The 16,253-nt window shown below is 35.5% G+C and overlaps 1 protein-coding gene across 3 annotated transcripts in view; it reads left to right on the top strand.

The window, feature by feature from the left end:
- LOC110373789 (endoplasmic reticulum junction formation protein lunapark-B) overlaps positions 1 to 15,371 on the top strand; it is a 29,217-nt gene extending 13,846 nt beyond the window's left edge. For all 3 annotated transcript variants that reach the window (XM_064042029.1, XM_064042028.1, XM_064042030.1), the window contains 5 exons: positions 7,033 to 7,160; positions 7,676 to 7,805; positions 8,468 to 8,611; positions 9,218 to 9,301; positions 9,856 to 15,371. In XM_064042029.1, the coding sequence (XP_063898099.1) occupies positions 7,033 to 7,160; positions 7,676 to 7,805; positions 8,468 to 8,611; positions 9,218 to 9,301; positions 9,856 to 9,932 (563 nt within the window). In that variant the 3' untranslated portion in view covers positions 9,933 to 15,371. The remainder of the gene's footprint in view (positions 1 to 7,032; positions 7,161 to 7,675; positions 7,806 to 8,467; positions 8,612 to 9,217; positions 9,302 to 9,855) is intronic.
- Positions 15,372 to 16,253: the final 882 nt, after the last annotated feature.

Below are 16,253 nucleotides of genomic sequence, written 5' to 3'. Positions count from 1 at the left end.
ACACATGTATATGTATGCATCAGTTTTGACCCCTACTAGGTTAGATGCACTGACCATGAGAATATTTTTGAATGAAAAATTCCCTTAATTTCACACTGGGTACTGTAAAGAGCAGGATAAAATACACACTCTAAGGGATACCGTTTTTAAAATAAAAATCATTTATTCAAAGTACACTGAAAATCAGCACTTTTTGAAGGTCAAATTTACAAAAGACAGCCCCCAAAATGCCCCCCTTCACCAACAGACCTTTGCTTTTTATTTAGAAACTCATTATAAAGTCCAAAGCGTTGAAACCCTTCGTGCCGTCGACGAACGTGCCCGGTAATGCTTCTAGCACGACGCCCCCAGGTAGTCATCCTGTGTACATATGTCCCGTCTTTAGTTATCCTGGGTTTTACTTTGGTAATATACATAAAGTATAAATATGCATCAGTTTTGACCCCTATAAGGTTAGATGCACACTCCATGAGAATGTTTTTTAATGAAAAAAATCCCTTAATTTTACACTGGGTACCGTAAAGAGCAGGATAAAATACACACTCTAAGGGAGACCGTTTTTTACATAAAAATCATTTATTCAAAGTAGGCTGAAAATCAGCACTTTTTGAAGGTCAAATTTACAAAAGACAGTCCCCAAAACGCCCCCCTTTCACCAATAGACCTAGAGCCATTACTTTTTATTTAGAAACTCATTATAAAGTGTAAAGCGTTGAAAGCCTTCGTGCCGTCGACGAACGTGCCCGGTAATGCTACTAGCACGACGCCCCCAGGTAGTCATCCTGTGTACATATGTCCCGTCTTTAGTTATCCTGGGTGTTCTTTGGTAATATACATATGTTTAAGTATGCATCAGTTTTGACCTCTATTAGGTTAGATGCACTGAACTTGAGAAAAAATCCCTTCATTTTACACTGGGTACCGTAAAGAGCAGGATAAAATACACACTCTAAGTTGGACCGTTTTTTAATCAATAAAGATAAAAATCATTTATTCAAAGTAGGCTGAAAATCAGCACTTTTTGAAGGTCAAATTTACAAAAGACTGCCCCCAAAACGCCCCCCCTTCACCAACAGGCCTTGAGCCATTACTTTTTCTTTAGAAACTCATTATAAAGTGTAAAGCGTTGAAACCCTTCGTGCCGTCGACGAACGTGCCCGGTAATGCTAGCACGACGCCCCCAGGTAGTCATCCTGTGTACATATGTCCCGACTTTAGTTATCCTGAGTTTTATTTTGGTAATATACAGAAATATAAGTTTTGACCCCTAGTAGATTAAAATGCACTGATCATAAGAAGATTTGTGAATGAAAAATCCCCTTTATTTTACACTGGGTACCGTAAAGGGCAGGATAAAATATACACTCTAAGGGAGACCGTTTTTAAATAAAACTCATTCTTTCAAAGTAGACTGAAAATCAGCACTTTTTGAAGGTCAAATTTACAAAAGACAGCCCCCAAAACGCCCCCCCCTTCACCAACAGGCCTTGAGCTCTTACTTTTTATTTAGAAACTCATTATAAAGTGTAAAGCGTTGAAACCCTTCGTGCCGTCGACGAACGTGCCCGGTAATGCTTCTAGCACGACGCCCCCAGGTAGTCATCCTGTGTACATATGTCCCGACTTTAGTTATCCTGGGTTTTCTTTGGTAATATACATGAAAATAAGTATGCATCAGTTTTGACCCCTATTAGGTTAAAATGCACCGATCTTGAGAAAAATCCCCTTAATTTTACACTGGGTACCATAAAGAGCAGGATAAAATACACACTCTAAGGAAGACCGATTTTAAATAAAAATCAAGATAAAATCATTTATTCAAAGTAGACTAAAAATCAGCACTTTTTGAAGGTCAAATTTACAAAAGACTGCCCCCAAAGCGCCCCCCTTTCACCAATAGACCTTGACCCTTTACTTTTTATTTAGAAACTCATTATAAAGTGCAAAGCGTTGAAACCCTTCGTGCCGTCGACGAACGTGCCCGGTAATGCTTCTAGCACGACGCCCCCAGGTAGTCATCCTGTGTACATATGTCCCGTCTTTAGTTATCCTGAGTTTTACTTTGGTAATATACATATACATAAAGTATATATATATGTATGCATCAGTTGTGACCCTTTTAGGTTAGATGCACAGATCTTGAGAACATTTTTGTATGAAAATTCCCTTAATTTTACGCTAGGTACCGTAAACGGCATGCTAAAATACACACTCTAAAGGAGACCGTTTTTTAAATAAAAATCCTTACTTAGAGTAGACTGAAAATCAGCACCTTTTGAAGGTCAAGTTTACAAAAGATAGCCCCCAAAATGCCCCCCCTTTCACCAATAGACCTTGAGCCCTAACTTTTTATTTAGAAACTCATTTTAAAGTGTAAAGCGTTGAAACCCTTCGTGCCGTCGACGAACGTGCCCGGTAATGCTCCTAGCACGACGCTCCCAGGTAGTCATCCTGTGTACATATGTCCCGTCTTTAGTTATCCTGAGTTTTTCTTTGGTAATATACAGAAATGTAAGTTTTGACCCCTGGTAGATTAAAATGCACTCATCTTTAAAAAAAACTTGAAAGAGCAGGATAAAATACACACTCTAAGGAGGACCGTTTTTTAAAATAAAAATCATTTATTCAAAATAGACTGAAAATCAGCACTTTTTGAAGGTCAAATTTACAAAAGACAGTCCCCAAAACGCCCCCCTTTCACCAACAGACCCTTACTTTTATTTAGAAACTCATTAAAAAGTGTAAAGCGTTAAAACCCTTCGTGCCGTCGACGAACGTGCCCGGTAATGCTAGCACGACGCCCCCAGGTAGTCATCCTGTGTACATATGTCCCGTCTTTAGTTATCCTGAGTTTTCTTTGGTAATATACATGTATATAAGTTTTTACCCCTGGTAGATTAAAATGCACTAATCATAAGAAGATTTGTGAATGAAAACTTCCCTTTATTTTACACTGGGTACCTTAAACGGCATACTAAAATACACTCTGAGGGAAACCGCTTTTTCAATAAAAATCAAGATAAAAATCATTTATTCAAAGTAGGCTAAAAATCAGCACTTTTTGAAGGTCAAATTTACAAAAGACAACCCCCAAAACGCCCCCCCCCCCTTCACCAACAGGCCTTGAGCTCTTACTTTTTATTTAGAAACTCATTATAAAGTGTAAAGCGTTGAAACCCTTCGTGCCGTCGACGAACGTGCCCGGTAATGCTTCTAGCACGACGCCCCCAGGTAGTCATCCTGTGTACATATGTCCCGTCTTTAGTTATCCTGGGTTTTACTTTGGTAAAAGTATATATATATAAATGTATGTATGCATCAGTTTTGATCCCTATTAGGTTAGATGCACTGACCATGAGAAGATTTTTGGATGAAAAATTCCCTTAATTTCACACGAGGTACCGTAAAGGGCATGCTAAAATACACATGCTAAAGGAGACCGTTTTTTAAATAAAAATCATTTATTCAAAGTAGGCTGAAAATCAGCAAAAAAGAAGGTCAAATTTACAAAAGACAGTCCCCAAAACGCCCCCCCTTCACCAATAGACCTTGAGCCCTAACTTTTTATATAGAAACTCATTATAAAGTGTAAAGCGCTGAAACCCTTCGTGCCGTCGACGAACGTGCCCGGTAATGCTTCTAGCACGACGCCCCCAGGTAGTCATCCTGTGTACATATGTCCCGGCTTTAGTTATCCCGGGTTTTCTTTGGTAATATACATATATTTAAGTATGCATCAGCTTTGACCCCTGGTAGATTAAAATGCACCGATCTTGAGAAAAATCCCCTTAATTTTACACTGGGTACCGTGAAGGGCAGGATAAAATACACACTCTAAGGGAGACAGTTTTTTAAGTAAAAATCATTTATTCAAAGCAGGCTGAAAATCAACACTGTTTGAAGGTGAAATTTACAAAAGACATCCCCAAAACGCCCCCCCTTCACCAATAGACTTTGAGCCATTACTTTTTATTTAGAAACTCATTATAAAGTGTAAAGCGTTGAAACCCTTCGTGCCGTCGACGAACGTGCCCGGTAATGCTTCTAGCACGACGCCCCCAGGTAGTCATCCTGTGTATATATGTCCCGTCTTTAGTTATCCTGGGTTTTCTTTGGTAATATACATATACATAAAGTATATATACCTATATGTATGCATCAGTTTTGACCCCTATTAGGTTAGATGCACTGATCATAAGAAGATTTGTGAATGAAAAATCCCCTTTATTTTACACTTGGTACCGTAAACGGCATGCTAAAATACACACTCTAACGGAGACCGTTTTTTAAATAAAATTATTTATTGAAAGTAGGCTGAAAATCAGCACTTTTTGAAGGTCAAATTTACACAAGACAGTCCCCAAAACACCCCCCCTTCACCAACAGGCCTTGAGCCATAACTTTTTATTTAGAAACTCATTATAAAGTGTAAAGCGTTGAAACCCTTCGTGCCGTCGACGAACGTGCCCGGTAATGCTCCTAGCACGACGCCCCCAGGTAGTCATCCTGTGTACATATGTCCCGTCTTTAGTTATCCTGGGTTTTTCTTTGGTAATATATGTGTATATAAGTATGCATCAGTTTTGACCCCTAGTAGGTTAGATGCACTGATCTTGAGAAAATTCCCTTAATTTCACACTGGGTATCGTAAAGAGCAGGATAAAATACACACTCTAAGGGAGACCGTTTTTTAAATAAAATTATTTATTGAAAGTAGGCTGAAAATCAGCACTTTTTGAAGGTCAAATTTACACAAGACAGTCCCCAAAACGCCCCCCTTCACCAATAGACCTTGAGCCCTAACTTTTTATTTAGAAACTCATTATAAAGTGTAAAGCGTTGAAACCCTTCGTGCCGTCGACGAACGTGCCCGGTAATGCTCCTAGCTCGACGCCCCCAGGTAGTCATCCTGTGTACATATGTCCCGTCTTTAGTTATCCTGGGTTTTCTTGGGTAATATACACACACATGAATAGGTATGCATCAGTTTTGAGCCCCATTAGGTTAGGTGCACTCATCTTGAAAAAAAATATCCCCTTAATTTTACACTGGGTACCGTAAAGGGCAGGATAAAATATACACTCTAAGGGAGACCGTTTTTTAAATAAAAATCATTTCTTCAAAGTAGACTGCAAATCAGCACTTTTTGAAGGTCAAATTTACAAAAGACAGCCCCCAAAACGCCCCCCCTTCACTAATAGACCTTGAGCTCTTAATTTTTATTTAGAAACTCATAATAAAGTGTAAAGCGCTGAAACCCTTCGTGCCGTCGACGAACGTGCCCGGTAATGCTTCTAGCACGACGCCCCCAGGTAGTCATCCTGTGTACATATGTCCCGTCTTTAGTTATCCTGGGTTTTCTTTGGTAATATACTTATATATAAGTATGCATCAGTTTTGACCCCTGGTAGGTTAGATGCACTGATCTTGAGAACATTTAGAATGAAACACTTACATTATTTTTCACTGAGCACTCCCTATCCATCATTTGACTTTTTTTAAGGCTTATGTTTAACTGATCACCAGATATAGTAACAAACAGCAGACAAAAATAGTAAATGATCACCAAAATGAAACTCGCATTTTAATGTAAAACTAACACCAAAGTTTTAACACTTTGCTATCCTATTTAAGTGAAATTACTCCAAAATAAATCATGCGTAAGCCAAAAATAGTAAATGATCACCAAAATTAAACCACCATTTAAAGTAAGATTATAACCAAAGTTTTTAAATTCTGCTATCCTATTTAAGCAAAATGAGTCCAAAAAAATCATTGTTATCCCAAAAGTAGTAAATGATCACCAAAAGTAGTAAATGATCATCAAAAAAGTTTTTACATCTTGCTATCCTGTTTAAGTAAACTGACTCCAAAAAAATAAGTTCGGCCTGATAAAATAAATGTAATAACATTATGGGGACCCTTTTCCTGCACTAGCGTGGAAAATAGTCTATTGCATGCCTCTAAACAGTGCGATAAGAGTGTATTGAGAAACACATTCTTCTTCTTCTTTCTCCTGCCCTGTTCCCAATTTTACTTGGCGTCGGCGCAATATGTCATTTTCTTCCATTTTCCCCTGTCACTCGTCATACTGACACTCACGCATGCATTGCAAGCCGGACACATAACTTAATATGGCATCCTAATACTTTATTTGGTAATAAGCCTACATTTTATGGCAATCACAGTGACTTATTTAGGCAAAAATAATACATTAATTTGGTCGTCAAGAGTTGGTGATCATTTACTAAATTTGGTGGTCGAATACAATTTAAAGTGAAGTCGTGACTAAAATAGCTGGTACTATTACATTTTTAGACTTTATTTTTCTGGTGTTCAGTAGATATTTCTGGTTGCAAAACTTAGGGTATCAAAGCATTTTATGGTGGTCATTATGGTGGTCATTATATTTGTTCCCTTTTTTTAATATACGCGGTTAAAAATCAATTTAAACACAAAAAATATATTTTACAAAATTTCTTAAACGATGGAATCATTATTTTAAGTAGTAGTTTATTATCTCATGAAATGGAAGAAAAAACTAACGTACACAAATTTTACATTTATTTGCCCAGATATTTTTTAAGATAACTATTACTAGACTTATTCATGAGTTTTCTCTCAGTCAGTGACGGGCCTGACGGGCTCTTTTTTAAAGGGCCCAGAGGTCCAAATTCAAAGACTACTCGCCTAGAATGTGTATTTTATCCTGCGCTTACAAACCTCTCACTGCTTCTCAGCACTGCCTTGCCAGCAATGAACCTGGTTGATTTTCTTACACTGTTTTACCCTGTCTTGGCCCCTGTTACCATCTCCTTAAATCATTAACTCATATATAAAACGGTGAACGTCATTTAAGATTTCTAAAAGGCATCATAGATTATAACCATAGAAAACATTAGAACCCGGCCTATACATAAAGGTCCCCATCAAACGGCTCACAAATATAAAGCTACATGATTTAAAGTAAATACAGATAATTATTGATGTATTTATAATATAAAAATATGTGTGTGTTATAAATATTGTCAGCCACCCCAGGCCAGTTGCGCCAAAGACAGCAGATGGCAATGCAAACATCTACGCCTATCAACAACAACAGGATGCTGGTGCCTATTGGAAACACTCCCAACCCTGGCTTCAGAGGTGCTAGGCTTAGGGTAAGTTAAATAATATTAATGTCTTCCTAACATTTTCTCTACTATGTTGTGGTCGGCTTCCAGTCCCACTGGATCTAGGTGAGTGCCAGTGTGCTACATGGAGCGACTGTCTATCTGACCTCCTCAATCCAGTTACCAAGGTTACCTAGCACCACTAGGTAAGATTGGTTGTCAGACTTACTGCCTTTTGAACTTCTGACTACCCGTACTGCCAAAGATGGTCAATAACAGCTGGACCTATAGTTTCAATTAAAACGCTTGTCAAAACCTATATTTAAAAAAAAGGTTTTAACAAAACCTCGTGTTTTATTTATTTAAAAAGTCTTATTATTTTTAGCTTTTTTAGTTGGTTACCTTCTTCCCTAGTGCTCGAGTAGGTACCATACCAAAAACCGCATCAAAATCAGTTCAACCAAAACGTGGGATGATTGCGCACAAATACATACATAGCACAGGTCATAATGAGGACCTCCTTTTTTGAAGTCGGTTAAAAATATTTTCATGTGGTTTTTCAGTCGGAACAGCTACCGCGGCCGCTTCCCGAAAGGAACCGTTCGGCACTAGACCGAGTGGTGGACTTTCTGCTGAAGGACGGACCCCACAATCGCATGGCGCTCATCTGTTCTGAGTGCTCGGCGCATAATGGTGAGATTTTAATAAAAATATATTTAAAAGGAATCTGTATTATATGTTTATGCTGTGCAAGCTAGTTCAATCTGTCTGACTTTCTTTATGTGATTTCCAACTTTATCTCTAAAGTTTAAAGTTGGAGTAGCTTATGTTGGCGTTTGAATATTTTGTATGTTTGGCATAATGCCAAAATTATCAAACATGTTGGAGAGTAGCGAAGAAAAAAAATATATTTGTCAATCAAGTTGGCCTATGTTAAGTAGTTCACGAAAGTAATTAGTAATTGGACAAAATAAATTGGGAAAATTCGTACTAAAACAGAAAGAAAAGTTTAACAAGAACAAGCAATTTTAGATAAAATGAAATGACATAGATGATGAAGCAAAAGTGAAAATGTATATCCAATGCAATAGCCTATACTATCCTATGTCCTGTTAATCGCATGTGATAATTTTGAGTTCGCATGAGCTTTCGTCACCAAATAAGGCAGTGTTTTTGTGTTCCCAATCATAATGTTTTCGCATTTGTGTTTGGATTATTACTAAAACTACTCATATACTGTAGGTATATACATATATAAAATAAAAATAATTTGAGCATCGAAATTATGTATTATAGGTTCATCTCTGTATAACCCCTTTGTAAATAAAAAATATAATTTAAATCCCTTTTTCCAGGAATGGCAATGACAGAAGAATTCGACTACGTATCGTACGTATGTGCTTACTGCGGCCGTTTCAACCCGGCGCGTAAGCAGAAGCCGGCGGCGCCACTGTTGGCTGCCAGGCCTTTCCCCGCGCTGACCAACAATGCCATGCCTGGTGAGTAGACCGTGGTCTTTTTGTTAGTAGTTCATGGTCTTTTTGTTAGTAGACCGCAGTCTTTTGTTAGTAGACAGTGGTATTTTCGTAGTAGACGGTGGTCTTTTATCAGTGGACCGTTGGAAAATATTGCTTTTGTCTAGACTGTTCTATTATCCTGTCTGTTAAGGTTCTTTATCATGTTTGTAGAACGCTAGATTTATATGTTATGTTTATTTTTATGTGAACAGTCCAAATCTGAATAAGTATTTTAGGAGGTAGATGGGAGTGATTAGTTATTTAATACTTTTGTATAGTAGGCCAGAATTTGCAATTTTTTGGTTTGTCTGGTGAGTAAACAGTTCGGTTCGCTGGTCTTTTTATGTTACAGCATGATTGAGACATTGAATGTTTTCCTTTCTCTCATGTATAGTCATGTAATCATAAAACAAAAGCCATGCAACTACATATTTATGTATAAACATAGCAGCAGATTACCCTCGATAGTTAAGATAGACCATTTCCATCGCTAACAAATCTTATTGTAACTGTGTACCTCAGACCATATAAATTAACTCATACACTAGTACCACATTAACATCCCACATACAAACAATCATTTCACAGGTAGCGGCGACGACTCGTCCCTACCGAGTTCGGCCAGCGAGAGTGACGACGATAAGCCGGCGGGCGATGCTTGTAGGAAACACGGTAAATATAATAATACCTATGTGGATTTTATAGTTCTCGTCACACTTTTTGACGTCAAGGAGCATCTAGACTTCTAGAGAGTCGCTGAAGCCATTTTTACAAGCATTGGGATATATTTCGATGAGATTATGGGGATGCATTTGCGTATCCTAAGAGCACGTCATTCGCAAATCTCGAACTGTCATTAAAAGATTTGCTAAAACTTCTCATCGTCTGCATATTTTGGGGTCCGCTGCAGCTGAGTACCAGTGTGCCACATGGAGCGACTGCTTATCTGACTTCTTCAACCCAGTTTCATGGGCGACCTGTTATCTCTTTGTAAGACTGGTTTTCAGACTTCACTGGCTTCAGACTACACGTAACAACAGTCAAAGATATTCAAATTTCAGCCGAGACTCAACAATTAAACGTGCCTTCCGAAACACCCTCCCACGAACCGATCAAGCCAAGTATTGCTTAGCTTTATGATCGATGGATCCGCGCTGCTATTACTAAGCCAATAGTATTTTCTAAATAACCATTAAAAAAATCTAAATTAATATTATCTTTCCCAGGATCAGAAGGCGATTCAGATCGGCCCCCTTCGGCGGAAGGAACGCCGAAATCCAATCAGGATAAGAAAGAAGACTGAGTCATATTGTCAATTTAGAACTTATATTAACGAACTTACCTTCCAATGTGCAAGGTAACTATTACCTGTTGTGTTTGACAGGGATTTTGAACCTTATAAAGTACTAATAATGCTTAATTTTCAGTGGCGTTAAACTACTAGAGTCTTAAACGAAAATGAAGGCATTTGATTGGTCGAAACTAATTTTAGGGAGTGTTCAACACCTTTGCACTTGAGTGATGTTATAGTGATGTCAAACAAGTTATCGATAGTTAAAGTGATGTTGCACATTTTGAAGGTTTTTATCGATGTTGCTTTGAAGGTGTTTTATGTGTATATCGATTTGTTGACTATTATACAGAGTAATTAAGACACTTGAAACTTATTGGCAATGTTTGAACGAAAAGCTGATTTAAAAAAAGTTGAATTTAATTACCAAAAAGAATACACCGATTAAGTAGGCCCCAAAAATTAATTATAGTGGAAGATCTAAGTCAAAATCGGAATTTCTTAAAACCACCAAAATTGTCATCGAAATTGTGTCGTAATATCGACTTTAATGCCTTCAACATAAGGTATATTATTTCCTGTCAAACATAACTACTAACTATCAAATGAGTGGCGGAATGGGTATACAGTTTTATTTAATTTCTATTTATTTATTTAACATTACGTTTGTCGAAGTCTCGATCTAGCAAACGATGTTCAAATTCAGTCTTAGAACTCAATAAAATAGTCTAATTTCTACTATTTACTTCCAATCACCACATGAAAACATAATGTATCGATAAAAGATATCGATAATAGGCAAGAGAAATATCGATAATAGTCACGAAAAACATCGATAAAAGGCAAGAAAAATATCGATAAAAGGCAAGAAAAATATCGATATAATATCGATGTTTATCGATATTTTTGGAATTATCGATATCTCGTTTACTCGATAGAGACTAGTTCGATCTCGATTGGTCCTTATTTTGACGACTGACAATAAATTTGTTAATTATATTGTCATTTTTGGTGTTGTGGATAAACTCTATAATATTAATTGAAATGGGTGACCATAATATCAAAATTATAATAAATTGATATTTATTGATTGTAAATATCAATATCCTTGTTTTTTTGCTGACGATGGAAATTAGCAACAATTACATTTTATCTTTCTCTTTCACTAAGTATATTTAATACGACATAAATGTGGGTTATGCTTAATGTATTTATACAAGATCTATTTATGTATTTGCCAAGTTTCATCGAAATATGTTTAGTATTTCTTGCTTAACCTTTTCACCGCCACGCCATATCGGTATTCCTATGCCCTGTACGCCAAGCCCGAAAATCTTAATTAAATATCTACTAAAAAATACATAAAAGTAATGATTTAATAGGTTTATTTTGTATTTTTCTGCGACCTGTTTTTTGTCGAGTATAGCCGTTGTTGGCGCACAGGGCACGCTTGCTCATGTCGGCTATAGCCGACATTGGCGTTCAAAAGGTTAAAGGAGTGAAAGACATGTACATTTTCTATTAACAGTGTTTTAAGAAATGATCTATAATATTGTCAATTATGGTCACCTATCTCAGTTTAAACAAACGAAAAAACAAAATAATAAGCTTTTTACAAACAAAACAAATATAATAAGTTTAAAATAACAATTTACGTGCCTTAAAAGTAATAAATTATTATTCAATTTTTATTTGGAACCATAGATATAAAAAACCATAGATTCGAACTGCCCCATTCATAGATTCGCTTTAGAAAGTTTAGATACCATCATGTAGTTTCATCATTATTGGTTTAGGCGTTTCGTAGTTTAAATAGAAAGCGCGTGTTTTAGCTGAGAGTCTTTGTGCTATCGATGAATGTAATTTTTTGAAGAAATAATCAGGTTTCTTGTATTGATATTTAATCCTACAAAATTTAATAGAATAGGACATTCAAAATTAAATACAATATTAAAATATTTTATATGACATTCTAATAATTTATGATTTATTTCAATTTGACATTAATTTGAGAATAAAACTGAAATAAAATTAACCATAAAGGAACGTTTAACCATAAACTGATTATGTCTTCAAAAATAAAATATATATTGTGCTATTAAATATTTATGGAAGAGGGTTAGAATTACCTTTTAATAGATAAATATAACACACGATATCTATATCTAAGTAGATATATCTGTTAAAAGGCAAATTCTATAAAATATCTTCCATTTAACAGGTTGGTTGAATACATTCCAAGAAATCCGAAAAAGTTACAAAAAAATATGTATATTTAGTTCCATCAATATCAATCAGTAAAAACTGAAGTAGTTTCTAAAAAGATCAAGATAGTAGCTATATCTTTCGAATTTCGGAATTCCGAATGTATTTAGCCAACTTACAAAAACCTTACTAATATTATAAATGCGAAAGTAACTCTGCTTTTCTGTCTCGCTTTTCCGCCAATTTAAAAGAGATTTTCGAAAGAAAAGCGTGCTCTTGGAGAGGCCTATGTCCAGCAGTGGACTGCGATAGGCTGATGATGATGATGAAAAGAAATTTTCTACACAGAAAGTATACACCCTAAGAAAGTATATGAGGTACTTTTTACCCAGTTGCGGGAAGTGAGTGAAACTGCTGGGAACAGCTAGTAAATAAATAATTTATGTAAGTTCTCGAATCTTCATAGAGCTAACCAGACATTTGTTGCGTTAAAGTTGGCTGGTACTTAATATAAGTAGGCATAGTTTTATTTATTTTACTAACTACCACCCAGGGACGTATTCAGGTTTATTATAGCTGTATAAAATAGAATAAATCAAAATAACTACTATATATTCTGTTCCTATCTCATTATTTAAGTGGACTGTGTACCATGTACTTTTTCTTCCAAACCATTTTTATAAGCCGTATGAAAAAAGTGCCAAATTCATTATTTATTTTGAAATTCTTCCAGATATTTATTGAAAATTTACTATAAACTATAATTTCACCTAAATACGTCCCTGGCATAATGCCTTCCAATAACCACATATTTAAGAACAAAACGCATTACTAATAAGTCCATATACGTCCGTACTGTGCGGTGTATAATCTACGAATGACAAATTGAAGGTCAAAAACTGTTCGACCAATGAACGCATAGCAAACATTTTGTTACTAAATCAGTCCATATATTAAGGGCCGATTTTCTTAATCGCTAGATAACTTATATCTGAAGAATATGTTTGGTGTTTTGACACTTTGTACGCGATACGTAAGCCATACGCTACGTATAAAGTCCACCATTTTGCTACAAAAAATGTGATACATGAAGAACCGCTCGACCGATTTTGTGAAAACTTCACCTAAACCATCTACTAAATAGTCGGAAAAAAGCCCATTTCGTTTGGATAGGTAAGATCGTTCTTCAAATATAAAATTACACCGAATAGTGGCATTCATTTTTATATACATAGATATGTCAAATCGCCATATTTGTTCCTCGGATAGATGTTTACTATTGATTGAAAAATATGCCCCAAAAGGCGTAAGATATACAGGGTTATTGGTAAATGGTAATATTAGTAATATGGTCCTGAGAGGTTGTTAGTGTTTTATCTATAACCCTGTATACATGCAACGGATGGACGTATAATAAACTGCAACTTTAACACATGGCCTTATTTTATATTATTATTAATACTTGGCCAAGAACAACTGCGTATTTTACAAAAAAAAAATGTCTGTATGCCTCGCTCCAATTTTTTTGACAGATTAATTGCGTCCCGAGGCCGTTAATTTCAGATGTTTTTTTTTTAATAATAAAATATGCAATAATTAACTAATTAATCCCCAATACTAAAAGTTAAGTTTTTAAACGATTTATTATTTTTCTTTTTAAAAACAATTGTACAGTTTTTAAGAGATATGATTTTTCTTTATTTTGTTTCTTGTAACTTGGTAAGGGTTTTTGTTTGATTTATTATAAATTACTCTTTGTTTACATTTAATGTGTTCTTTATAAAACATTTCCAGTTTATTTATTAACATAACTAACATTTTCTTTGGTTGGTCACTTTGGATATAGCGGTTTTAGTCATCGAAAAAAAAAATCTGAAAGTATTGTCTTTAGAATTCAATAGGTAATGTGTCAGAGAGAAAAATGTCTTCAACTTTAAAAAACATGTAGTTTTTTTCGTAATAAATTGTTATTATACCGCTTTGACGACCTGGATGGCGCAATGGTCACCATGCCGGACTGCCGAACCGGTCCCGGGTTCGATTCCCGGCTCGGTCGACATTTGTGTGATAAGCATGCTTGTTAGCCGTGGTCTGGGTGTTACAATATGTAATAATAAATATCTAGCTATATGTATGTAGTTTATCAGTTGTGTTAGCACCCATAACACAAGTTAATTAATAACTTACCATGGGGCTAACCGACCGTGTGTGAAAAGGTGTCTCGACATTATATTTTACCGCTAAATTCGAAGTGCCGACGTTATTAGGAAAGCGTATACTCAAAATGCTTTTTTTTCTAGTCAAAATACTAATTTGCGTTTCAAAATCAAAGATAATGGTTGCATTTATCCTTGAAGATGTTTGTCAAACGTCATTGTGACGCCATGTTTAATTTCGTGTCAGATTGACGTCAGAAAAATTCAGTTTCGGATCAAGTGTTGATAGTTTTTTTCTCCAAAAATAAAGATACCCTTTTCTATATGAAGTCATTTTTATGAAATTTTAATGTGGCAATACCAGGAATATGAAAGCAAAAAGCGATGGAATAGTTTGGTTAATAAAATAAGCACAATTTGTGACATTCTTCTTAAGATTTTGTAAAAAAATGACTTTTTATAATCGTGAACTTTTTGGAACTATGACATTTTAGATAACTTAAATTGTAGTCTTTTCGAAAGGAATGTGTTTCTTTAGTTTATAAATATTTATAATAGATTTAAAGTTTGTTTATACCCTAGACATTCCTAAATTAACATTTTCGGCATTGATAGCGTAACATAGCTTAAAATAGTTTATATCCATGGAGTTTTTATATTTTGTAAATTAGTCATTAGAAAATAACAATGTTACAACATGAACGGTTCTTATTATTGATAATACAAATTTTGCACGCATAGTAACAGGTTACTGTTACATTTGAGAAATGGCTACTTCTAAATAACAATAATTTTGCAACAAAATATAATAAAAATACATATTACAAAGTGGCTATTTTACAAATAAAAAGTAGGTTGTTGAAAAAAGTTTTGTAATTCCGACTCTAACCATAGTGGAACTCCTTGGTTACTGGAAATTGGCGGGAAATAGATAAAAAAGTAAAAAAAAGTCGTTAGGTATGTGAAGAATTCTCATAATATTGTAAATAATGTGAGTCAAGTGAATAGTGTTGTTGAATTTGTTATTTATTGCTTGTATCGTTGATTAGCTATTTTATAATGGAACTAATATACAAGTACCCAGTTATAATCTTGTTTTATTTGACTTTCTTTACCCAGCTTTGATGAGTTCCTAACACCAGTGTTTTAAATAGAGCGACTGGCTTTAGACAACTAGATAAGGAATCAGGCATCATCGTCTTTACGTTGTTGGTGGTCGCTCAAGAAAGTTACAGTTACAACCTTTTTTTTTTGTCATCCCACTGCTGGGCACAGGCCTCCTCTCACAATGAGAAGGATTGAGCATTAATCACCACGCTTGCTCAATGCGGGTTGGTGATTTCAGACTATAGTCAGTCAGTCCAAGTTTCCTCAAGATGTTTTCCTTCACCTTTTTATCAGCCATTGGTGTCTAAGATATACTTAGAAAGTACATACAAACTTAGAAATGTTGCATTGGTACTTGCCTGACTTGGATTCGAACCCGCGCCCTCATTTTCGAGAGGTTGGTTCTTTGCCCACTAGGCCACCACGACTACTCCACGACTGGAACGTCGTAATAACTTAAGCATAGTAGATATTCAAACTGGCACGACTTGTGATTGAAATGCTCATTCCCAGCAAATATTGGCGCAGATATAAATCCTCCTTTATGTGGGCAGGGCTGGCGTCTTAGGTAGCGTGAAGAACAGCTAATAAAAAATGCGTTTATAACAGAAGGCCCAAGCATATCACTCAACAGAACTGGATAAGAAAATAAGCTTATGAATGTGCTCAGATAAATACAATGTGTCCCGGGGATAAGTGACCGCCCGAAATTTTTTGAATATTTGTACAAAATTAAGGATAATTTCCTTTATATTTGGGACTTACCGAGTTTGGTTTTTTTTAATGATTTTTAGTAAATACTGTGACGTGCTGCAGTTTTTTTTTAAGATATTTCCTAAGTTTTTACATCTTTTTAAATTCTTTT

The sequence above is a fragment of the Helicoverpa armigera genome, chromosome 27, assembly GCF_030705265.1.
Source record: "Helicoverpa armigera isolate CAAS_96S chromosome 27, ASM3070526v1, whole genome shotgun sequence".
In the NCBI taxonomy this organism is placed as follows: domain Eukaryota; kingdom Metazoa; phylum Arthropoda; class Insecta; order Lepidoptera; family Noctuidae; genus Helicoverpa; species Helicoverpa armigera.
The sequence above is the reverse complement of the archived record's forward strand: the minus strand, read 5'-3'. Positions and strand labels throughout refer to the sequence as shown.